The sequence below is a fragment of the Apteryx mantelli genome, chromosome 3, assembly GCF_036417845.1.
Source record: "Apteryx mantelli isolate bAptMan1 chromosome 3, bAptMan1.hap1, whole genome shotgun sequence".
NCBI classification, from domain to species: domain Eukaryota; kingdom Metazoa; phylum Chordata; class Aves; order Apterygiformes; family Apterygidae; genus Apteryx; species Apteryx mantelli.
The window spans coordinates 76,324,449-76,351,112 of record NC_089980.1 but is presented as its reverse complement, the minus strand read 5'-3'; the positions used below and the strand labels follow the sequence as shown (position 1 = coordinate 76,351,112).

The following is a 26,664-nucleotide window of genomic DNA, read 5'->3' as shown; positions in this document are numbered from 1 at the left end:
CTTCAGAGCTCAGCTGGGTATCAGAGCAGTTTGTCTTGCTAGTATCTCAAAAAAGGCTCGGGCAGAGGCAGAATTCTGAAGTATTTCTCATGTAAATACCACTAGCTATTCGCAACAAAGGAATTTGACTGAAAATTGCTGGAACTAGAAATTAAGCCATTTTTCTTATGTATGGAAAAACAGCTGCCATAGGAAATCCCTTTTAGGACACAGTTGTGGGTTCAAGAAAAAAAAAATAAGACTCGTGCCACATGTGAAGACTTGAAGACTAGTGTCAGCTTCCCAGCCATGTCCTTGTTTCAGTTCGCTTTGCCTTTTTTGCTTAGCCTCCAGAGGGGAAGAGCTTTTTTGTCAGTGGTGGGGATGGGGTTTTTTGTTTTTATTTTCTTTTGGTTTGATTTTTTTGCACACAAGTGTTGGAGAATGGTAGCCCTAGATTTTGAGAGACTTTCTGTTGCAGAGGCAATTAGTGCATTAGTTGGCATTTATTAGCAATACAGACCTCTCACAGACCAAGTTGAGCCTTCACATATAATACGAAATATACATATAATGTACATACCTACATGCACACACACACACAAATGCCAAATTTCCTCCAGGACTGAAGATGAGTTCTGTGTGTAGACGCAGTATTCTCTTCATTACCTTTGCCTTCCATTCTCAGGCGCACTTTCACACAATACAAGTACTGCTACACACAAAGTCTTTCAGGCTTTTCTTGTCTAAGAAAGTTCATAGAACTTCAGAAAAAAGTTGTTTTATTGAAAACAATATTGTGCTTAATGTTTTGCCATTTCAAATTCCATTTCAACATTTTATCTTATCAGTTGAAATATTACAGGATTATGATCTTCCTTTAAAAATGATACAAAAAAACATGGTAGTAAAAACAGTAGTTTTATCTATGAATAACCCAGAGCAGACTCAAGTGTAAAAGCTAGACATTTGAAAATACACCTCTTCACATGCAGTGGTGCACTGTACTTGGAACACGGTTAAACAGGCTGACGTCTGAGAATTACTCATCAGTTCAGCCAATCCACATGAGCACTTCCAAAAAGAAAGGCAGTCAGTGTTTAGTGTTTCAAAACAGAGATGCAGCTAAAGTAAACCACTGGTTTGGTAAAACTTGTTGTTCACTAGTAGATCATATATCCTAACTTGAGAATAATGAAACACTTCTAAGTCCACTCATCTCAAGACTGAGTTAAACCACAATAGTAAAGAGACAATCCAAAAGTATGTCTGGCTATGTTTCACTACCCAATAGACGAGTTCTTTCTTCATTATTATCAGGAGGGTTTTGCAGGCTGGAACTGGAACTGTTTGCAAAGGGAAAATAAAAGGAGGAGGAAGAATCAGGTTTAATATTCTCTAGATATTTCTACACAATAGTAACATTATAGCATAAAAGCCAGACGAAACATGGGAAAAGCTGCTTGGATCACTGAATTCGTTTCCTTATATCGCATACACATGCAAGCACATACATACAAGCAATAGCTTTCAAATCTATCATTCCTACTGACACAATACAGCTCACAGACAACCTCCTGGAGGAACTATCAGTAGCATTTGCTCTTTAATGCCATAGACCTGCTACTTGCCCTGTGCTGCAGGACCAGTACTGTGTACAGAACGGGCATTACTTGGTATAGGTCTCTGTTTAGCTCAGTGGGGATTTCATAAAGCATACAGACAAAGAAAGTATTTAAGCAATATTTTTACTGCTCATTTTGTCATTACTGTGTTGGTAATGAGGTAAAAAAATGAAAGCACACCTTTCAAAAATTTGCTTTATAAGGCTGTAAGTAAAAGAAAGAATAAATATCTCAGCATACCTCCTCCTTGTGGCCTCAACGATATAGAATATTCCAATTGCGAGTCCCTTTGAGGAAAGAGTCAATTACAATCCTAATAATAATGACCTAATGTAATAACTTATAATTGCAATAGATATAACAAGCAAAAAATTGTGATTACTTACACTTAGCAGTGACCATCCTCCTTGGATGGCTGATGCCCATTCAAAACCCAGCTTTTCATATAGAAATCCTCCTAGAGTGGGACCTACGAATGCCCTGCAACAAATCAAAATGAGGTGTTGGCATGCCAAAGAAAAAATAACAGATCACATTATCAGCATGTTGTGCCTTGTGGCCTCTCTCCATCGGTTCATTCTTTGTCAACAGATTGTCTTCCACAGACCTACCTTTCCTATAATCCACAATAAGTATGAATTCTTTGTTTGCCATGGCTCCAATAAACCTGCTTAGTTACCTCAGCTGGAGAAGAAGCTCATATCATAGCACTGAATACACTCTTTTCTGTATCCAGGACTGCTTAGAGGCTCCATAAGAACCATGCTTTAACAGAGTATCTACACAGATCATCTCTGCCACAAGAAAATTTAAACCCTCATCCCTCCAAATTTAAACTTTCCAAACTTCAAGACAAAAGACTGATGGATACAGGCGGGGGGAAGGCACACTGTGGCAGATATGGTTTTCATCACTGCAGTCACTACAAGGATGAGCTGTACATAACCTCCACACCTCTGTAAAAATGTCCTCAAAGTTATGCAGTGGTTGTCACCTTATGAAAGGGATTACATGACATGGTCACCTGCTACAGCTGGGGACAAAATGCTATAAGGATAGAGGAACATATTTGGTAACAGCAGAAAATTGCATTTTGGTAACTTTGTACTACATGTACCTGTACTAACTCCTAGACCAGATAAACAGGACAGCTAGTTCTTCAGTTATCTTTCAAAATGGTGCAAATTTGTACCATTAAAACCCACCAGCAGTCACAGAAGACTACAAGGACTGAAAAATAAAAAATGCTGGAAGTGGCTGTCAATAGCAGGTCTGTGTCCATCCCCACTAAGTGACAACTCTGAAAGGAGTTGCTGGTAGCATCTTTCACCCACTTCTGTTACAACCACTGGGGAAGAAGTTCAGATATGCTCTGCTAAGCTGTGCAAACATAGACCTTGAATAATGGCTGGGGCTGTAAGAGAAGAGATTATGTCCTAAGCTATCCAGGACAAAAGAAGGTAAATGTGGAAACAGAGAGGGGGAAAAGAAGCAAGTCAGAAGCAGATGCTGTCTACTTCATTCCATGTAGGAGGACTTAGCTCTGTAAAGCATCTTCTAAATATTAAACATCTGTCTAAATATTAAACACTAAAGATTTCAGTGGTAACAAAAATGACCACACAGAAGGGCGAACTAACATCCACTTAATCACAGCAGTTTTTCGATATGAAGGGCTATACATTTCAAGGAAGATGAGTTCAGAGCCCATTCCCTCTGTTGAGCAACAAGTTACATTTTAACATGTCCACTAGACACCTGTTTAGTAAGACCCTTTTGAATCAAAGTCAAAACAATGTCCGCAGTGGAAGATTTTTAGTTGTGATGTGGCAGGCTTTCATGTGACAACAGTGTAGAACAACCAAACACTAACAGTTTATCCAAAGGTGACTGTTTACCTACCCGAGGGACCACATGGCACTGAAGAGCCCAGACACTAGTCCCAAAAGACTCAGACCTTCTTCAAATCCATTCTCGCTATAGAAAGACAGACCAGTTAGACTAGGTGTAATACAGCATTGCATCTCAATCTATAGCCTTTCCCTATAGGGACAGTTTTTTTTCCTCTCCTTTTAACTTGCACATGACAAATAGGAACAAGCAAGAATGTACAGCAGAGTCATGTCTGTTTATCACAGCATCACTCATTCCCCATATGTCATATGTCAAGTGTAAAACAATGACAGATGGATTTTAAGAAGGAAAGATCTTGTTTTAAGAGGAATTCACTCTAATACAGAGTAAACTAAGACCATCTTAGGTCATTACTGACAAGCCATATCACAGACCTTGTACTTTGAGCAAGTATGACTCCTGTAGGTGCAGTTGTTAATGCCAATGCATCCTGAAAATCCAGCGAAAATTGCTGGCTATCAATCTTCCTAAGAAGCTGAAATAAATCCCATGTATATGAAACTGCACCAAGGTTGCCCCTTACTATAAGAACCAAAATGAGCTGAACTTCAGAGCGCTTATAGCACACAGGTACACACAAAATTGTATTTGGGAACATAATGACGGAGTCTTATTGAGGTGGTCAATCAAAAAAAAATAGGACAAAAAGTAGTGTAAGCTTTTAAGTATTACTCGCTACCTTTGTCTCAAAAGGGGAAAAAAGCCATACCAAAAATCCACTTAACATTCACTCCTAAAAATATGGTGTAACTTGAGTTCTCTACTATGAAAGGTAACATGAAAGATATGTTGGACAAAATAACTTACTACGCACAATGCAGTATCTCTGGAAATACTGGGATAGCACTCATGCCAAGGGAAAAGCCAATCCAAACCAGCACTAGGACAAACATCCACAGCTGACTGCAAAAGAGGCACTTAAAAGTAGTTAATTGTTTAAGAATCTTTTTCAAATCAGCATACCATTTGACTGAAGGCTGCTGTATCAGCTCTCCATGACTGACCAGAAAACTAGGTTTCTTGAAGCCAAAATGAACTCTATTTTAAATGAACACTAGGACTGGAAAATAAAACTCTCCATGTAAAAACGTTTTTGTAAAATAATTTTTAAGATTCTGTGCTTGAGTCAAATATTTCCTTATTAAATGAAGTTCAGCTTATGAGGAGCATGCACAGAAACAGTCAGCAAATGAGCTTAATTCAACAATACATATGTTCAAACTCCAGACTTGGTTTGTTGCACGAGTGAAGGATTTTGCAGGGGAAGTTTTGTAGCCTAACATATTATGCCCCAAAAGATTTAGATAAAGAAGACACTGTTGAAGATTTTACTGATTTCTTTTTCTCACCAGCTCAGTTTGAAATGTATTATCTTCTTTAAAAAGTGTGAGCCTGGGAAGAAAGAGTTGACCAATTCTACACATTAGCAAGTCTATCACCAACTTTAACAGAGTATATAACCCAGGACAAAAGGATTCTACAGCTGTTTTGTAAATGTAGCAGAAACTGTTTTGTTGTGAATTAACATGGCAATGCAATGTTCAGGTAAGACGGACATTGTCTCTATTCAGCTAGTTGAAATCAAAGCTATATCCTGGCATTTTCCTCAGGGAAAATGTAATCTCCTATGTAATCTACATAGGGAGAGAGAAAACTGAACAGTGCTGCACAGCCATGCACACAAAACCCATAGTTGATAAACTTTGATGAAACTGAGATTATAAAAATAAGACAGAAAGAGGACTTTGTTTTACTGCACTGGAAATGCCACAGAATTGGGAGGAAAGGAAAATAAAAAGCAGCACTCTTCCCACTGTACACATATTAACATGAACAAATACAATAATAAAAAATAAAGAAAAAGGTCCATTTTAAGAAGCTGTAATTTCTCTTCTATTTTAGCCACACCTCAGTTTTCAGATGCTTCTACTGATGTACATTCATAGCCTCATGTTTGAGACAAAGAAATATTGCTTTTTCATGGTCAGAGGTGCTAACTATAGATTTGTGGACATATATAACTATGGAGATGGTTCAAGAAGTTTCAAGAAGAAGCAATCCTCTACCTTTCAATGTGCAGTACAGGAGCAGGTCCTAACATGAAAAAGCACACTGCTGTTATTAAGCCTCCAGAGACCAGCAGCCATTTCCTGAGGTACTGTGAAAGAGAAGAAAAAGGTACGTAGTTTAAAGATGTGAATTTGTAATGTAACCATTTCACCTTTCCTAATCCTTTTTTCTAAATCTTCATCTTCTAAACAGTATTGCTCCTATAGAGACCACCATTACACACCAGCTAGGGATTCAAAATTTCTCTGTAAGTTTTGAACACCAGCAAGAAACACTGAATTCATCTTTCCTTGCCGCAAATGCAATCTCTGGCAGGAGCTGCTTAATACAGAAATTTCTTCAGGATGCTGAGTAAGGAGGGATACTGTTCCGCTAGCAAAATGTTTTAGGTCTTACTCTTCCTTAAGATAAGAAACACCATATAGCATTGCATGTAATTATAACGTATGGTCAAAGGCCACTATTAGTCTGTGCTGGGGAAAAAAAGCATCAGAAAACTGGCACTGCCATTCATGCCAATCATGCAAAATCTAGGCTGTTTTGTGTCTTTGATCAGTCAGCAGTGGCTGTCAACAAGGCAGCATTAGATATACAGCTCAAAGTTGATTCCTATGCTGCAGTTAAACAGAGCTAGAGAACCAGCTATGAAAGGCCAGCTCTCCTGCCATAGCCAATAGGTGTGCTGATACACAAATAATTCTGATAATACATTTATTAAGAGATAGAAGTCAATACAGCTGGCTTCTTTTTCCCAAAAGTTGATAAAATTAGAGGGGTAGAAAAAAACATAAATCTGATGAGTTTTATCACTTTCCATATTGGCTGGAAAGTGGACTATGTTTAGTCTACCAGATAAGTTCAATGTATTTCAACTACAGGATACTTGTCCACTGTCTTTTATGATTTTGGACTTTCTTATATTCTTAAATATATGAACCCTGCACAGGACACCTTTCAACTGACAGGATTCAGTGCACGTGCAAGGTGCTGAAAGACATCCCTTTACAGTACTGCTCCTACATCTATTGTTTCAATATCAAAAGTTCTCCAGTATTAACTATATATATATATATATATATATATATATATATATATATATACACAGTGCTTTAATAATACTACACAAACAACAGGACAGTACTCACTGGCAGCTTGTCACTTAAGAGTCCGAGGAGGGGAGAAGACAGGGAATACGAGAGTGCCAAACCTAGAAATACTAAGCCCACATAACCAGCTGGGAGTTTGAACTATGAAAAGAAAGAAAGAAAAAAAAAAATCTAAAAACGCATATGCAACATTTATTGAAGGACAATCTGAGAATTGTATTTTAGGTCAAACTGCTGAAATCCATGCACAATTTTTAGTATTGGGTTTTATTGTGTCATACAGAGGTTTGTGAAGTATTTGAAGTCATCAGCAAAGCTCCAGCCTTCTTCCACTTCCATGTCTTAGCGTGAAGTGACAAGGGCTGACATGACTGTATGCAAATCAAGCCTAAATAATCTTAAGTGTAACACTGAGCTTGGTCCCTAGGCCAGCACACTGGATTCTAACATCGATATCTGGCATATTTGAAAGAGACATTTCAGACACAGAAATTTAGGTGGATTTAGCCTCAGCGTCTCCAAACATCAGTTTTACTTTCACTTTGAAAAGCATAAATACTGTGGTCATCCATTGTAAATCAGTGCATTTTTAAAGCAAGTGGTACTACAAAACACAACTTGGGCTTTTCAACCAGAGGAGGATTTTTACTAGAATGAATAAGAGGCTTTTTACAAGTACCCTGAGGTCTACAGTTTCCTAATGTAGAGTCACCTTCCTATAATGAAGCAAAGTATAGAATGAACCAAAAGTCTACTAGCTTCTCAAATGAGTGTTTTAACTACCCATTATAAGGTATTCCAAGGTGTTTCATGTGGCATGGACTATATAAATATTCATTATTTTCTTGCCATATGCAAGAACATGATAATAACTAATTTAGTGGTTAAAACACTCACCAAGGCTACAGTCCTTTTACAGTGAGTGTCTGCTAGTGCAAAGCAGAGAGAAAGCAGAAGAGCTACACAAGTGCAGAATATTCTACAGCAGGATAGTTACAGACCCTGCCTGGATGGTCAAAACATACATTTACATCTCCAGTGATGGAACAGGTTAGCTCCAAGTCTCCTCTATCCTGGATGAGTGCTCTAAATGCTGGACTAGAGAGGAAAAAATATAACAGTAGCACTACAACCTGTGAAATGCTATTCCCTAGACAAGCTACTAAAAAATAAACCATTCAAAAATCATTACCTGACTTCAAGCTGTAACAGAACTGCTTACTTCAAATTCATTATCTTAAATACTGTGGACATTGGTGGTGGTGGTGGTGGTGGTGGGGGAGCATTTGCCTTCTAATGAGTGAAAAAAGTCAGCCAGCAGGCTACATAGTTGCAATCAGTTTAATATTGCCATTGCTTTAAGAGATGGCAAAGCAGTGACATCATATCCCCCCAAATAAATGTCCCCATCTACAGATACAACATTGTTAGTAACTGTTGCAATTTTACAGAATTTACTTTCATAAAGAAGGAAAAGTCCCAGTTTACAAAATCAGTTGCTGTGCCTGTTCAGAGAAGGGACTCTGCAGTTGAAAGCCAATTAACTGGAAAAAATATAGATTTTAAAGGCCCTAGACTTCTTCATTTTCAGAGGTACTGACACCTCGCATCAACAGATGAAGTACAGGCATACCTCATTTTATTGCACTTCACTTTTGCGCTTCGCAGATATTGCGTGGTGTTTTTTTTTTTTTTTTTTTTTTTTTTACAAATTGAAGGTTTGTGGCAACCCTGTGTCGAGCAAGTCTATCAGCACCATTTTTCCAACAGCATGTGCTCACTTCGTGTCTCTGTGTCACATTTGGTAATTCTCACAATATTTCAAACCTTTTCATTATTATTATATCTGTTATGGTGATCTGTGATCAGTGATCTTTGATGTTACTATTGTAATTGTTTTGGGGTGCCACGAACTGCACCCATATAAGACAGCAAACTTAATCGATAAGTGTTGTGTGTGTTCTGACTGCTCCACCGACCGGCCGTTCCCCCGTTTCTCTCCCTCTCCTCAGGCCTCCCTATTCCCTGAGACACAACAATATTGAAATTAGGGCAATTAATAACCCTGCAATGGCCTCTAAGTGTTCAAGGGAAAGGAAGAGTCACACGTTCCTCACTTGAAATCAAAAGCTAGAAATGATGAAGCTTAGTGAGGAAGGCATATCAAAAGCCAAGAGAAGCTGAAAGCTGGGCCTCTTGTGCCAAACAGCCAAGTTGCAAATGCAAAGGAAAAGTTCTTGAAGGAAATTATAAGTGCTACTCCAGTGAACACACGAATGATAAGAAAGCAAAACAGCCTTATTGCTGATATGGAGAAAGTTTGAGTGGTCTGGCTAGAAGATCAAACCAGTCACAACATTCCCTTAAGCCAAAGTCTCCTCTAGAGCAAGGCCCGAACTCTCTTCAGTTCTCTGAAGGCTGAGAGAGGTAAGGAAGCTGCAGAAGAAAAGTTTGAAGCTAGCAGAGGTTGGTTCATGAGGTTTAGGGAAAGAAGCCATTTCCATAACATAAAAGTGCAAGGTGAAGCAGCAAGTGCTGATGTAGAAGCTGCAGCAAGTTCTCCGGAAGATCTAGCTAAGATACTTGATGAACGTGGCTACACTAACCAACAGATTTTCAGTGTAGTCGAAACAGCCTTCTATTGGAAGAAGATGCCATCTAGGACTTTCATAGCTAGAAAGGAGAAGTCAATGCCTGGCTTCAAAGCTTCAAAGGACAGGCTGACTCTCTTGTTAGGGGCTAATGCAGCTGGTGGCTTTAAGCTGAAGCTCATTTACCATTCTGAAAATCCTAAAGCCCTTAAGAATTATGCTAAATCTACTCTGCCTGTGCTCTATAAATGGAACAACAAAGCCTGGAGGACAGCACATCTGTTTACAACATGGTTTACTGAATATTTTAAGCCCACTGTTGAGACCTACTGCTCAGAAAAAAAGATTCCTTTCAAAATATTAACACTCATTGACAATGCACCTGGTCACCCAAGAGCTCTGATGGAGATGTACAACGAGATTAATGTTGTTTTCATGCCTGCTAACACAACATCCATTCTGCAGCCCATGGAGTAATTTCAACTTTCAAGTCTTATTATTGAAGAAATACTTTTCGTAAGGCTATAGCTGCCATAGACAGTGATTGCTCTGATGAATCTGAGCAAATTAAATTGAAAACCTTCTGGAAAGGATTCACCATTCTAGATGCCATTAAGAACACTCGTGATTCATGGGAGGAGGTCAAAATATCAACATTAACAGGAGTTTGGAAGAAGTTGATTCCAGCCCTCGTGGATGACTTTGAGGGGTTCAAGATTTCAGTGGAGGAAGTAACTGCAGATGTGGTGGAAACAGCAGGAGAACGAGAATGAGAAGTGGAGCCTGAAGATGTGACTGAATTGCTGCAATCTCATCATAAAACTTTAACGGATGAGAAGTTGCTTCTTATGGATGAGCAAAGAAAGTGGTTTCTTGAGATGGAGTCTACTCCCGGTGAAGATGCTGTGAACATTGTTGAAATGGTAACAAAGAATTTAGAATATCACATAAACTTAATTGATAAAGCAGAGGCAAGGTTTGAGAGGATTGACTCCAATTTTGAAAGAAGTTCTATTGTGGGTAAAATGCTATCAAAAAGCATCACATGCTACATGCTTCCTTCGTGAAAGGAAGGGTCAATCGATATGGCAAACTTCATTGCTGTCTTATTTTAAGAAGTTGCCACAGCCACCCCAACCTTCAGCAACCACCACCCTGATCAGTCAGCAGCCATCAACACTGAGGCAAGACCCTCCATCAACAAAAAGATTATGACTAGCTGAAGGCTCAGATGATGGTTAGCATTTTTTAGCAATAAAGTATTTTTTAATTATGGTATGTACATTGTTTTTTAGACATAATCCTATTGCACACTTAATAGACTACAGTATAGCGTAAACATAACTTTTATATGCACTGGGAAACCAAAAAATCTGTGTGACTCGCTTTATTGCGATATTCGCTTTATTGCGATATTTGCTTTATTGCGATATTCGCTTTATTGTGGTGGTCTGGAACCGAACCCGCAACATCTGAGGTATGCCTGTAAATGGGAACTGTGATTTGTCAGTACTGCGGAAATCAAATTATTAAAAGCAAACTAAAACTAGTGGATTTGGATAAGGTTTAATATTGTTTACAGTATTTAAACTAGATTTATAACCAATTATCCACTATTTAGGAAGTCACTACTCTCTTGCATGTTAAGACGACTTACCTTCTTTAGGATAAACAGAGACATTGTGGGATCCAAAAAGCCCAAGCATGCACTTAGAGAAAATATAGTAAGACAGAGAAGCAAGACTTTTGGCAGAAGAATGAGCTTCCAAAAGGAGTCCTTGCTAGGGATTGAATCTGTCTCAAAAGAAAAAGGGGGAAAGTTGCATTCTTTTTCATAGCATAAGCTTATGAGTCATTTTCCTGTTTTGCCCCTAAAAATAAAAACAAAAAACAGTATTTTCCCTTTTATAGCCCTATTAAGCTTGTTATCTAACAAGCAAATGGAAGCCAATACTGGACTGTTATGCAGTTGTAACCTGATAATTATCATCTTGCACAAAGACTTATTTTTAAGCTACCATTGTTCCAAACAGCACTATCTAAAATTTAGGAAAATTTAGATAACCTGAAGCATTACAGTTAAAACCTCTGCTTATTAACTTTAACATCCATTCATGTTAACCAGATCTTGCACCACACAGTATAAATAGCCCCCTTTGCTCTCCCTGTAATTCGGGGGGGGGGGGGGAGGCGGGGTATCCCAGCATTAACCCCTCAAATATGTCAAGTTCTCTTGTTCCAGGCTAAACATATCTCCAGCCTTTCTTCAACTAGCTACAATGATAAGCTGATACTAAGCAGATACAACTGATCCTTTAAAAGCCCTGAAGCTAAGGAGACACAATGAAACAAAAATATATCTCAGTTCATTTCTATACAGAGAGCTTAGTGTTTTCAGAAATGAACATAAGAGGTTGGATTCATTCTAGGCAATCTGCATGCATTAGTTTTAGTTAGCATTAAAATATTGGCCTGATCAAGAGCACAAATTAATTTAGCTGGAGCTCTGCCCTCTGAGCTGGATCAGATTCCAGAAGTTGATGTTTTTCTAATGGACATTTATATACATGCGAAATTAAGGTTTAGTTTAGCCATTTGTCTCAAGCGGATGAACCAGAGGAGTCAGGAAGAAGGAAGCTTACCGTATTTTGGTAATAGGCACATATTCACAGGCACCAAGACCAACACTAGACATCCCAGTGTAATGAAAGGGATCTCATAACCAAATGATTGATATAAAAAGCCACCTAAAGGTGGACCCAGCACCAGTCCAAGCCCTGTAAAAATTTCAAGGCTGCCCTAAAGGATGAGAAAGAAAACAAATAGAAAAAGTCAGTTTGCTAAGAAATTCCAATATAACAATAAAAAGCTAACCACTTCTCTGAGGAGCAGTACAATGTAGTCAGGCTAGAAAAAAGAGAAACTTCATCACTAAGGGGAATAACAGCCAGTAGAGACCTTTACAAAGGGGGTTAGCAAAAGGAATTTTACAGTTGTCTGGGTAACAGCTATTACCTCTTTTGCTTCATTACAGAGAACCACTTCTATTTGAATTCATTGCAGTGTTAGCCACTCAGCTGCCACCAAATGTGTCTAACTCCTGAGACAAGACGATTGCTTTACTGACAGACAGCATCCACAGGACAACTCAGGCTGAAGTGATCATTTCTCCCACATGCAAAGTTACATTACAGCCCGAGGGGGAAGACTCAGACAAGCCTACCTGGATGCATCTCATCTTGTAGGATGAGTTAGATGTCTCAAGTTAAAGCCTTCCCTCCATAACCAACTGTTTGGATTTAGTGACTGTGGGTAGAGAGTAACACTGAAATTGCACTGGGGAAAACTCAGCTTAAGTTATGGACAAAAAAAATCTTACTTCTTTTATCAGATTTTAATTAAAAAAAAAAAAAAAGACAGTAATACAGTTGCATTTAAATCTCCTTGCATTACAACACCATAGTCAACACTTAATACTTGCCTCAACATTTCATTAATCAATGCATAGACCAACCCTTGCAACAAGTAACAGTTGGTCAAAAGAGTTACTTATAGTTAAACTTTTGATAACTTCTGGGACTTGCAAAGATCATAGAGTTTCATCTACACAAGCAAATTATTTGGCTTTAACTTTACTAATACAAGCCAGAAAAGACAAATACCTCTGGAGTGGAGGATCCAAACTGCATCCAAATTATGCTTTTACTTCTGTTGCTCTGGGACTAAAATATTTATGCTTGAGGAGACTCCAACTTAAAATCAGGCTATGTATCATTCAGTCCTACTGAATTAACAAATCCATTTTGGGGGGATAAGGCACTGGATTAGTACACATCAGGGTGTACATGATATTATATGAAGAGTGATACTGCTTACATTTTGCAGTTCTATACTCCCTCTAATAGAAGGACAACATTGACAGATGCTGGACTTCTCACTTCAAAAAGGCTGACATACCGACACTTAATAACTCCCCTATGCGTTCTCTAGGGCATCCAATGGGTAAAAAGTGGGCTGAAAGTTGGTACCAAAAGGGTAAGGAGAGGAAAAGCACTTTTTAGTTTCTAGCAATATCAAGAAGGGCAACAGGAAGCAAGGCTAAAATTCCTCATTCATTCCTTCAGGCTTTATTTAAATCAAGGTGCATCCTAGGATAAACTAGCCAGCTTTTCTTTCTGCCTACTGCTTTTGCAACCACCATAAGGGCACCTAAATACAATAGCAAGAAGAGCTCTTCATCATGTTCATTTTGAAGGCATGAAACTTAAGGACAGTAAGTTTACATGGATGAATTTGAAGAGGTTTTATTCTTAGGCAGAACATGCTATCATGGTATATGATAAGGCAGACAGATTAACATTTAAAAAGTTCTCAGCAAGTCTTCTGACAGTTAAGCAAAGGCAGGTATCAAGCCATGGCTGTGTTATATTTATAATTGTGTTCTTGAGGTGACTTACACTACCACTTACTGTTTTCAGCAATGCATCATTTTTATTCTGCTGCCATTAGTGTTTCAGGCAATTTTTTTTTCTTTAGGTCTGATGGCAAGACAGACAACTGTAGACGTCTTTTATCTCCAGGTAGGCTCCTTTAAGTTGAGGTTACTTCGTTTATTTATTTAAATTACATTTTAAAATTTGCAAACAGGAGACCTTAACATTATTGACTGAATAAATCCAAAGCATGATTACTATGTATTACCTGCTTTTCAAAGAAAATGCCAGTTCCTTGTTGCTGATACAATTTAGTAGTTTTTTAATATCAATTATTTGTATATACATTTATAGAAGCAACTATATGGCTTAACAAGAATCGTAATAAAAGCACCAACTTTCTCAATTTTATTAAATATTCTAAAGGATGTTCTTAACATTTATTCACTAATTAAAGTTTAACCCAATTATTTCTGTCAGTCTGTATTTGGATTGAAACTAGAATTAAAGAGCAGACAGTAAAAGCAGTATTTTATTAAATATAAAGCATTTTTTCCCCCAATAGTAAAAAAACAATTAAATAAAGGTAATCTCTAACTGGTCTGAATCACTGATGACCACAGAGCTCTTCAGATTTCAAGAAGTTCTAGCTCTCCTCTTGTCATATCTTATCAATATCTTACCGCACTTATCAATAGATTATGCAAGGAGAACAAAACCAAAGTTGTTTCCAGTTTTGTATCTCTCATTCGTTTAAATCAACACTATTTGAATGAATTATTCAAATTTATTGAATAAATTGGAGTCATGAATATTCCTACCATCCATGTGGAAATAGTTATTAAAAGCTGCATTATCATTTTAACAATCTGGTTTCAACTGAAGAGATTACTACTACCATCAGTTCAGTGAGCTGTCTTCAAAATTTAAGCAACTAATACATACTGCTTGATTATCTATATTTAATTGAAATTATGGTAAGATTAAACTTGTTCTAGAATTGTGATTCTAGATTATGAATGAACCTTACATGACTATTTCAAATACACCTGAATATGAGAGAGTAAATTTTATTCTACTGGTTTTAGGCTGCCTACAGGTAAATTCACTGTGTTGTGGGTACTCAGTTATAATATTGGTTTTTGCACTTACCATGACAGTAGCTATATTATTGGGGAATGCCTTCGCAAGGATTGAAAATGATGCTGTCATTGCTGCTGCAAAACCCATTGCATCCATTGCTCTTACTAAAAAGCACAAACTGATGAACACTGTTCCACTGGGCACTTTGTCCAGCATTCTGAAAAAGAGTAAGTTCTTAATATGCATTCTTAAGATGCAACAAGTCATCTGCTAAAGACTTCTGCAACAGCACTTCTTCTTAGTTAAAGGACACAGTTACAAGAGTCTCAATGCCATCTATTGCTACATCTTTTGGAATCGCATTGGTAAAGTCATTCAACCTCTCTCAAATTATTTTTGACAGTTTTCTCCTTTCCCCTTTCTTTGGTGGTGGAAAGGGCAAGGGACAAGGGTAGTACCCTCCTAAGCTGTGAAAAACTCCAATGCCTTCTGCTGTATTTCATAGCTTTTCCAAGTAACTATGTGAGGAGCCTGATGTAACAAGTTAAAACTACCTAACAAGAGCTTCTTTTATTTTTAATAAAACTTTTATTTTGCTAAAATGAGCAGCTTACTCTCACTGGCTGCCAGACAAATCTTCTCATTTGCAATCAATAATTTTTTAAAGAAAGGAATAATTAAAATATCGTGCATAAATAGTTCCCTTATTGCTGCACTTTAACAAAATTCTTGCCATTAACTAAGGTAGTTATTTACATATATAGGACCTTCATCCTTTGCTTTCCAGGTACTAAACTAGCCTGGAAATCTACTGAAAGAGAAGTGCTCATTCTGCTTTACAAGGGAGAGATAAAAAGTAAAGATGCAAAAAAGTTAAGTGACCTATCCAACACCTAAAAGATGCCCACGAGTTTCCAGTTTTGTTTTGTGAACACCTTTTCATATGAATGAAAATAAATAATAAATAAAATAAATAAAAATAAAAATGCAACAAAACCCCCAAATTACTCACCCAAACAGAATTGTAACACATCCAGAAACAAACATCCCTGCCACAAACATGAATTTTGCTCCAATTTGTGTAAGCTGTAAATTAAGTATCATTTTTATATGTTATTATTTCAAAACTAAATCAAAAATATTTCAAATTACATTACTGTTAAGAAATCAAAACATTATGGGCATTTCACAGAAAACATAACTAACAGATCTGGAGAAACTGCTCCTGCCTGTGAGCCTTCATACAATACTGAACCTAAAAATATTCTAAATGGTTAAGTGACTTAACCCAGTTTTCAGAATGGTAGGACATTGGTGCAGTTAACTATTTCACTGCTGTTTGCTGCAGCTTCTGTACAGCAGCAGATTACAGCAACATTCATCATTACAAACAATCACACAAAGTATTACAGACCCCTCCAGTATTGTCAGTGACGCCAAGTCAGCAATAAAGAACCCACCACATTTACAGCAGAAGAGAAGCTGAAGAGACTTCCTCAGAAAAGAGTCAATGGAAGCTGGTTCAAAAGCAATTTTACCATGAACTTTAATACCACAAAGCTTTGGGATAGGAAACATGGTAACTCCAGCCTTCCCCAGTCTCAAAATTACCAGAAAAAGAGACCTCATCTTCATTGATTTTAGACTCTATCACTTGGGTGACGGATGACGAAAGGCATGCCATAAGGCTAACTCAATCCAATAACAGAGTATGTCTGAGCTTCTAATTCCATAGTATAACTTCCCCTAAGGAAAGCAGACATTTCAGCCTGTTTGCCTTGTTCAGGCCTGGGCAAAGTCCAGTATTTTGTTGAGTTTCAGTGAAATCCTCATGATTTCTGAGTGATGGACCGTGCACCTCTATGGATAAAGGCTTGCTCATTTCAGTGCCTTCAGTGAAGACGGCTCCCTCCCATCTACAAAGTACTTGGTGAGGTCTGTGCCATAGCTGAAGGCCATCACAGGCACCTAGGTTGGACTGACCAAAAGCACTTGTGTGACATTTTGACGAGCCACCTTATCCCCAGAAGAAAATCATTCACCATGGGTCAGAGGAGAGACTGCACAGCCAAAGAAACAGAAGATGGTGAAATTGCAGAAGCCCCAACTTAGGGTATGATTCAGCAGCAGTACTTCCTTGGATAGACCTAACAGCGGTACTTCAGCATATGAATATATAAACTGTTACGTAATTTATTTGTAATTTCCCCAGCAAGAAAAAAAATTCTGAATCTGTGTGAGAAATTAAGTTGCAAGAAATGGAGACATTTACCTCATACTGAGGTACAATGAAGAGGAAGGGGAAAAGGAGTTAAGGAGCAGAGAGTTGTAATAGGAGAAAGTGTTATGAAAAGGCAACATATCAGAAAAGAAGAATGGATGCAGCAGACTAAAGAAAAAAAATAAGCCCTTATAAAATAGGCAAAGGCAAACAGAATTAATAAGTGCAATAAATAAAAAATGGGTGGAGAAAGGTAGGTTAGGAGGAAAAGGAGGTAAAAGAAAGAATTAATGAGCAGATTATTCTGAAGCAAACAAAATAATTAATCAGAGGAGCAAACCAGAGATGCGTTGGCCACCTTATCCTATCTTCAAGAATTGTAGTGAAGAGTAATTTTTAAATTGTACTGACAAAATTTAGCTCCATTCAGACTGACTAGCCAGACTCCACTTACTATACAGACAAGCCTTCAAAGGCACTACTGAAGAGACACCTCTCTTCTCTGCCTTAGAGAACTATCTTCATGTATCAACCTGTGTCATCACAGAAATAAGCTACAGCTTGAATTTTACTTACATAATTTCCCAAGATTAAAGAAGTCAAGAAATTGAATAAAGCAAAACATCCAAAAATCATGCCCACAATTGTGTTACTGGCACCTTTTTTTTCTGCCTGTAGAGGGAGAAAAAAAGATTACAACTTAGTAAAGATGGAAGCAAACTCTTGAGGCAAATAACATTTAAGCCTTGCACTAATTTTTTTTTTATTCTCCATCAGTTCAGTTACAAAACTATTTTCTTTCTCAAAGAGAATAGAGGCTGATAAGGTAATAACACAACAATTTAAAGATATCTTGTTCCTCTATTTAAATTATAGTTAATGAAGGAAAAAGCAATGTTCATTCTGCAATGAAATGGAAATTCCAGGCTGTTTGCTGTACTACTGAACAGGTGACCAGACTTTACACAGATCCCTTAAGCTGGTGCGCAAGTGGAGCCAGCGAGATTTGATCCCTCACACGGTGGGAAGGTAGCAAACAGAAAAGCTTGTTATCTTCATTGTATCACATCTCCCCATAACAAACACCAGGCAAATTATTGACCTGTCCAACTGAAAGCACTTCAGTGGAAAAGTACATTCCTGAGACAGTGCACTGGAATATTCAGAGAAAAACAATCTTCAGATTTTTCTGGTAGAGGTTGAATAATTGGGAACAACCTGGCCTTGAAAAAAATGGACTTCTCCTACAAAGGCACTGTGACAATTTATGTTCCATCCTTATTTAAGCATTGCATTCACTCAATACAATGAGAGATTTTTTTTTTCCACCAGGAAAGTGCCATAACTGCCATTTTCCGCCAGGCCAGTAAGTTTAACACAGTGAAAGACAGCCAACATGAGCTAACAAGTGGGTATGTATAAAGAAAAACAGTCAGTGAGTGGCTAAGGCACTGCAGTGCAAGTCAGGACATGGCTAGAGTTTTAATCTCAGCTCTACCACCAAACTACTATGCAACACAGGGCAAAAAAAAACATTTTACTTCTCCAGGCACACATTTTTCCTTCTATCTCTCATTTGTCCTGTCCATATAATCCAAAGTAATCTGACATTTTTCATACTAAGGACTAGATATCAGGTTGGAGACCCATTTCATGGACTTAAGATTGTGTGGAAGCTACACCTATACAAGTGACAGCAGGAAACAACTGCTGAACTGAAGCCTTATCAGAAAGTCTGAACACACCTGAAGCCAAGCAAGCAGACTTTGCCTTATCATTAGTCTCCTGTCTCCTCTGCAGCCACAGGGAAGATGAAATTAGTTTATAGACAGGATCCAGGTCACTGTTACATACGCTCTATGGTATTTTAGCCAGCATCAGTCTCTTGCTATGAATTCCCACAAATGAAAAGTGTAACTCAGAGCTCACACACGGCCACAAAAGTCCTATGATGCTCAAGATCTTTTAAAAAGTTTCAACATACAAAAAACAGCTTAAGAGCAGCTGGTTAAATTGTTGGTTTACCTCTGCAGGGAAAAAGGGTCCCAGAATTGAATAGCATATCATTGAACTGAAGTTGATAGAAGCTGTTGCAACCATTGTAAATAGCTGTTCTCTGGTAAATCTTCCTGATTCTTCACCAAGCACTTCTGGCATGCCATCTTCTTAAAACAACAACAACAACAAGCTTATATTACAATCTGACAAAGGGAGGCACAATTTACAAACCATGTTTGAAAATAAATATTTATACAGGACTTCTACTTTCCCGGACCTTGGAATTAAGTCAAAGTATACTACTTTTTTCCTAAGTTTAGGCATGCAAATTTTGCCACAAAAATTCCACCTTCTCAATATAGTACTAAAACACTGTATAAATGGGGAGTCATTTCCAGCCCTGAAACTTGCTTCAATACATCTCTGTAACCCTGCAGGCCACCCTCAGGCTTCACTGAAAGTGTATGTGCTTTGCAAGAGCTTAAGCTGCACTCCCAGCACATTAGCACACATAACCCCAGTGAATCATAACCCATGGTGGACTCTCTCAGCACCTGAACCCTGCTCTGTAACATGCCCTATTATGTAATAAAACATCAGAGAGAAACTTGCTGCTCACTTCTTGCTCACATACCTTGTTTTACAGTGCAGACTATAGTAATTTCACAAATAAAACGCATTAAGACATAACGGGTCAGGATTCTTCGACTTCTGTTCAAGCCAGATCTAGTCCTACGGGGGTTTCCAGTCGACTGCTTTCATACTTACAGATTGCTTTTCCTGCAATCGCTCAGCCCTTAGCACAGCCGCAGGCTTGATTCTCCCCGCACTAGCGGTCTGTTAAACCCCGCGCGCTTTAGCTGGCTTCCCAAAACGCTCCCCTTCCTACAAGCAGCTTCCAGAAGGAAAACGAGGGGCGAAGGGGCTCCCCCTCCTCCCTCCCCCCGGGGATTCGCCACAGCACCGCGCTCACCCCCCCCGCCGCTGGCGGGGCCCCGCCGCGCTGCCCCGCCGCAGCGCCGGCCGCCGCCGGGGCGCCCGACGGCCGCGGGGCCCGAGCACGGCGGAGGAGGCAGGAAAGCGGGAGCCCCGCCGCTCCCACCTGGGGCTGCCGTGACCTCCGCGGCGTCCGTCGCCTGGCTCCCCATGGGGGACGCGCCGGGTTCCCTCCCTCCCGCCGCGCCGCGCCGACCCCGCGCGATGCCCGCAGCGCCCCGCCGCCCCGGCCACGGTCCCGGCCGGGCCGCCGCCGACACTGAGCATGCTCGGGCCGCGCCCGCGCCCGCGCAGCCGCCCCGCGCAGCCGCCCCCGCGCCCCGCCCGGCAGCGGGCAGAGTGCCGGCGCGGGGCCGCCCGGCGATCCGGCAGCGGGGGACCTCTGGGATGCTGCGGCGGGTTTGGGCTGCCGTTGGGCTTTTCGTGTCCCTGTGCGGGGACTGCCAGCCCTGACAGGGAGAGTACCGCGAGCGACCGTTCCCGGGAAGGTAGGGCAGGAAAGCAAAGTATGAACGAGGAAGAGCCGAACTCCTCATCGTGATAGCTGCATTCAAGGGTGGAATTTTCAGAAATTTCAGCCATTTCTGGAAATAAGTATACTTGAACTGAAATGTGCTTCCAAACTCACGTGTGCAGGAAGGGTACTGTCACTCACACAGGTGATGGTATAACAATCTGATAACAACCAGTTAGCTCCCAATATATACTTCACATCTGGCTTAGTTGAATTCATTATTTGCTTACTGGGCCTGGCAAAACAAGAAATGAGGCTCATGTGCTGTAGGTACAGCGGCTTACAAGTACAGCTTACAGGTAAAGATAACAGAGGAGGCAGCAGGAAAAGCTGTCACAGGAACAAGTGGGCATTTGCTGGTTATGAGTAAACTTAACTTTGACATTAGAAAGATGTTTGCAGCAAGCAGAGCAATACAAATTCTAGAAAAGCCTCACAATGGAAGTATAAATCCTAAGTACAGGCTAAACCAGTTTATGGATATTATGTTACTGTGATTGCTATGGACAGTAGGGAGCTGGGGCTGATGACTCAGGAGGTACTTGCCACTTCTGTGCAGCTAAATGAAGCTTTGACAATGAAGAAGGGATTGGTACTAGGGACTATGCTTTGGTACAACTAACTGGCCTGATTACATATCCTAGAAACATAACCACTTTGGCCAAGTTTTGCACTCTAAGATTCTTCAGATGTGACTGGCAGTTACTGATCATTAAGACTGCTGACTGTCTTGTAAGCCCAACCATTAATCTATTTTAAAAGAGTGAAAACATTTCTGCTGATTCAGTAATCAAAGTACATCATTGCTACTTAGTGTAGTTAGTAGGTCAGATCACTTATTAAGACTGGTAGAACAAGCAAGATCGCTAGTCACCTATACAAAGGAAATTCAGCAAGTCACAGGAACAATAACACAGTAAAAGAAGAGCTAAATGACAAAGTTGCCACAAGAATTAATGGCTATAAACTAGCCAGGAGTAAATGCAGGCTGGAGATGAGAAAGAGGTGACCTATCAACACATTTTGCACAAGTTTTTGTGGGGAGGGAAGGAAAGTGAGGAAGAAGATCAGGAATGACCTGGAGAGAGAGGAAGGAACTTCTTCAAACAGTAACAAAAAGACGGCTCAACTATTGTTTGACAAGAATAACCAATAATTACTTCTTAAAAGCACTATTTTGGCTGTCCCGTCAATATTCCATCTAGACACTAGTTATAGTATTAAGATTCCTAATAAGGACATTTCAGAGCAAATGTTCCCATTTATCTAACTTTAGAATCCCACACACCATGTGACAGGAAGGAATAGAATTCTTTTCACAAGATTAAGAAACTTTAAAACCTTTTTCCAGTCACAGAACAGCAGCCACACCTTCCTTTGCTGAAACATTTTGACAATATGTGTTGCGTATATTGTGGCTATGAAATTGCCTTCATCTTTTCCTGTTTGCCTCCAGAAAAACACATAGACATAAATCCTTTTCATAGATACTGCCCCTTCAGCAACCTTACACAAAAGAAAGAGGAAAGAGGAAGTGATCCTGGGTCCAGCAAAAGGACAATAATGAAATGCTGATATATGCAAAGCATGAGACACAATTACAGGTAATACGAGAAACTTAGATTAAAACTGAGAAGAAAAAATAAAGCCTTCATTTTGTGGGTTGAGATGGACAGTCAATACAGTACGTTCAGCAGGTGAAATACTTTTCACTCCACTGCTTGCTCTCTTCAGTCTAGACACTGCTCATTCTATAGCTTCCAACTACTTTCAAGACCCAGTCCTCTTCTCATTAACAATTATATACTAAAAAATGATTATTTCCTATAAAGTCTATGGAGTCAGATTTCCATAAAGTCAACATGTGCAAGAAAAGGACAAAGTATTGGAATTTTTAATACCTACACTAAGTAGCAACGATATACTGTGATTATTGAGAGCTATGGCTCAAATAATGAAATGGGGCTATGAACTTCCTATGCCTGTATACAGTTTACTAATGCAGTATTTATAGTTATAAGAGGAAACTGGTTAATGGAACATGCTTGTTAATTCCTCATATCTTTTAGAAAAGGAAAATTTAAAAGCTATAAATATCTATCAGCCTTTGAACTGGTATTCATTACCAGCCTTTTCAAGTCTAACAAGAAGAAAATTTTATAAAGCATACAAGTTCTTTCTTACATCATGTCTGTAACAACTTAAAAAAAAATGTATCTTTCAGATACCAGATCATATGCAGAATTCATATCGGGAGCAATGAACCCTCTATAAATACTATAAATAAAGCCTGCATACATTTTTTTATGTCCACTACATGACAACAAATTAAGAACAATTGCTTTAAGAACAACTTGCTGTATGGACACCCATTATATTCTGAAATGTTTAGCACAAGTGGGAATATGCATCCCTTACTATTGTACTGTATATTTGTAGAGATCTTAGAAATATTTTTTGCATTAGAAGCCAGAAGTCACTTAGCCAATGTGTATTTGCATCACATTACCCATTCTTTTGCCAGAAGTCATCGTGGCTGCATGCAGGTAGTCAGTAAGAAGTTTACAACAGCTGTAATCAGCAGCCGCTTGGGATGCAAATTTGCAAACTGGGATGGAGTTTCCCTTTGCTAAAGTCAAGAAGTCTTTACTCTTTTCTCCCTCCTTCTGAGCTCCACCACATGCTAGATAACCACATCCATGACAGTCTGGCACAAAACCTGTGGAAGGGAAAGAAAATCAGCAAACTTTTTTTTCAGTTATTATGATGGCAAAGATTTTTCCATCAGTGTTGAAATGCCATAGTTTGTCCTCCTTCTGAGACTGTACAACGGTCTCACCATACTTTCTACAGGATTTCAAAACTTGATGCAAATGGCTTTTGTACTCCTGAGTAGCACTCGATTAACTGTTCTGAACTGGTCCCTGGAGGTGCTTAGGAAACTTACATCTGCCACCTCTGGGCTGGTAAGCAGGACTTCTGTGGATGAGAAGATGGGTAAAAAAAAAATTGTGGTGAGAAAATGGGTAAAAAATAGCCTCCCTCTACAAAAATATTTATGATGCAGAACATATTTCTGAACTGTGTGACCAGGAAATAAATAAGATGATTGTTTAGGAAGACTAGGGTGAAATGTGCACTGATGTTATTTGAGAGAAGGCTTCTAACGTGATGTTTCACAAGCCTGAGAAGTCTTGGCTGTTTTGGAATGAAAGTGAGATAATTCTATCTTGTGACATTAGAAATTTATCATAGCACTTTTTGTATTTTGTATTCCTAGAAACACAGAGTTCAGAAGAAAATAAGTTTTGCAAGGTTTGTTCAGAACTTTAGAGGTTAGCAGTGTCAGGACCTTTCTTGGGACTCCAATGAATAGAGACAACTCAGTTTTTAACGGCTGACACACTCTCCCTCCTACCTGGTTGCCTCACTGTACTGTGCAGCTGTCTGAACTGCTTGTCATTCAGTTCCTGAATCTCTACGGTTTATAGGATGGCACTTAAAGTCAAACTATAACCAAAGGCTGCCATTCTGAAGAAAAGATGGGTCATGGTTGCCAGGGCAAGCACAGGATGAAAGTAGAGAGGTTACCACAGCAAGAGACCAGGGAAGGAGTTGAGAAAGAGAAAAGAAGAGGGTGGCTGAGATACAGTGAACCATTATATCCTCACTGAAGCACCACACTTTTGAAAAAGCCCCCCCAAGTGCAGTTGCTGTTTTGATCCTACAGGGAAAAAAGAGGTACGTCGCCAGAGTGGAAAGTGGGGACGGTCAGGGGGAAATCAAGAAACAGAATGGAAAGCAGAGAAGGTAGTAGCTATGACCAACAAATCTTTAAATGCTTGCAGTGAGATGGTGAGTCTGAACAGATCACCTAGAACGGCTACCTGATGAGATCCAACTGCTTGAAAGTTATGTAACAGCATCTTGCACGTATTGTTCCTATCCCTGAATCCAAGTTTATAGACAGCACATTATACTAACTATTTATAAGATGCACAAATCTTGAGAGGACTGAGTAAATTCCTGTGATAGGGCTGGATATTCAGTAAAACACGAGGCCAGTGTTAACATTGGCATCTTCTCAACACCCAGCCAGGCTGTTGCACTGCATATGGAAGCTATTTGTTTTCTAGCCTTCTGCTTGTTACCCCACTCACCCAACCTAAGTGGACTACAAGTACTCTCCTAGTGATATTATAGTTCAAGAACTTTCTATATCTTTGTGCCTTCTTTCTGCAAGCAATGCCCAGATAAGGAGATCCTTTGCCTCTGTAGAATTCTACAAGGAAATACAGGGTGCAGAAATGCAGTTATCATTGTGCTAAGCAGCACAGGACTGCAGTCCTTGGTTTAAACAGATACCATACAAACTTGGTTGTATGCCAGCATTGAAATGGCAGGTTGTTATACAGTCATCATAACTGCAAACCGACAGAAATACAGTCTAACAAACTACCTACTCCTTGTAGGGAGCACAGCAGAATGGTAGAGCAGCTGGAGCAGTGCCAACAGTGTGGGCAGAGCACTCGTGAACAGAGTTCACCTTAACATATTGCTGTGGAGTGGACTTCAAATAGGACCACACACTTTTACTAATTACTACATACAAATACATATACTTACTGTGTTATATAAATGAACATTTCAACACAGAGTTCAGTACCAGTGAAAACCTCCCCTCCACATAAAGATAACTTTTATCTTAATGTAGGTTTGTTTTCTTGCAACTGAACTAGGAAAACTGTTCTTGTATATTCCACATACAGAATATTAGACGATAATTTGACTGTCATTATCTCCTTCCCTGGATGTAATACAAATCTTTCAGGTGTGCATACTTCCATCTCCTAGATAGACTATATATTGCATGCATATATAGGAGATATTAATGTATCTTATGGCTGACTAAGGACCTTTTGTTATCTCACGATGACCTCGAAAGGAAAGAATAGTTTATTGTTCCTCTCAGTACAAAAGCTCCTCTATAGATTAGGGTTCTTTGGCTTTTTTTTTAAGGGGCCTATGAAGATTAAATGATGTGTATAGATAGAAACATTCTCTCTAGGGAGAAGGAAGGAAGGTGGGCACGATAGTCTGTGTGTATTTGTGTGTTTTCTGGGGTCCAAGCAATGTCTCCACGAAGGAAATGGCATATCCCACTTCCAAAGCCTCTTCTTGCAGAAGGAAGGGGGAAGTCAAATGTCCCACAGGAGGTGCTGAACAAGAACACCTGTCTTAGGGCTGCAGTGGAGAAGTTCAGAGCTTCAAGCAATATATGAAGATGGTCTTATGCACCTTGGAGTCTGTGGGCCTGCTGTAATGGGTGATGGTGTTCCTGCTAGTTTTGCCCTTGATAGCTCAGAGTGCCAGGAGAGGAGTGCTCCCCACACTGCAGTTTGTCTTTGTAGCTGTTTTGCAGAGGGCTCTGGTTAGCCGAAGGGACAGCCTTTATACCAGGGTGTATACGTGACTGCCTTACAGTTGACACTGTCAGGGAGAGAGATAGCTGGAGCCTGGGACTGCTGCAGCCACAGCCAGGCCTTTCCCCCATGTAGTCTCAGCAAGGGTGGTGCTGCCTGAGTTTGAGCCCGACGGGTCAGTTCAGAGGCAGCTGAGTGGTTTCCACTTTTCATATCATCCCCTGTACTCACCCACCCTGGTGGGTCACTTTGCGGACAGTGTCTCCTCACAACCCAGACTTAGGCAGCATTTAAATGGCAGGATGTTAGATAGCCTTTGTAACTCCAAACCGACATGCCTGTCACTGGAAGATGACAGATCACAGGAGGACATATTGTAGAAAAGGTTGCTGGTAATCACGGTGACAAACGTGTTCAATTCAGGCTGACTGCAACAGAGCAAAAACCCGTTTGAAACACGATGAACTTGCTGCACACACAGAAATCAGCTGAATCGTGTCTGCCCGTGCACGCACCACGTTTAACGTGCGAAGCACCGGACAGGAACAGGGACGTGCGGTAGCCCTGCGAGGTTCCCGAGCTACAGCTAAGTGCTGCTGCGGCGGCAGGGATTTAACTGACCGATTTGCTTCCACCTCCCTCTGGGCTGCCGCCGCGTCTCCATGGCTACGCGGGACCTGCGCGTGGCGGTTGAGGCGGCGGCTCAGGCAG

General features: G+C 39.8%; 1 protein-coding gene across 4 annotated transcripts; it reads right to left on the bottom strand.

Annotated features, from left to right (window-relative positions):
- Window positions 1-744: 744 nt before the first annotated feature.
- Window positions 745-20,245, bottom strand: SLC18B1 (solute carrier family 18 member B1). 4 transcript variants are annotated; one of them, XM_067293700.1, is made up of 14 exons: window positions 20,123-20,240; window positions 19,048-19,187; window positions 17,599-17,694; window positions 15,814-15,887; window positions 14,871-15,018; window positions 11,928-12,084; window positions 10,943-11,079; window positions 6,734-6,835; window positions 5,585-5,676; window positions 4,326-4,421; window positions 3,507-3,581; window positions 1,991-2,084; window positions 1,845-1,891; window positions 745-1,325 (listed from the first exon to the last, which is right to left on the bottom strand). In XM_067293700.1, the coding sequence occupies exons 1-14, from the start codon at window positions 20,166-20,168 to the stop codon at window positions 1,253-1,255; spliced, it is 1,377 nt and encodes a 458-aa protein (XP_067149801.1). In that variant the 5' UTR covers window positions 20,169-20,240; the 3' UTR covers window positions 745-1,252. The 4 variants fall into 4 exon arrangements, with proteins under 4 accessions (XP_067149801.1, XP_067149802.1, XP_013814601.1 ...); XM_067293701.1 differs by having other exon boundaries at window positions 19,048-19,184; XM_013959147.2 differs by lacking the exon at window positions 20,123-20,240 and adding an exon at window positions 19,655-19,715 and having other exon boundaries at window positions 19,048-19,184.
- Window positions 20,246-26,664: the final 6,419 nt, after the last annotated feature.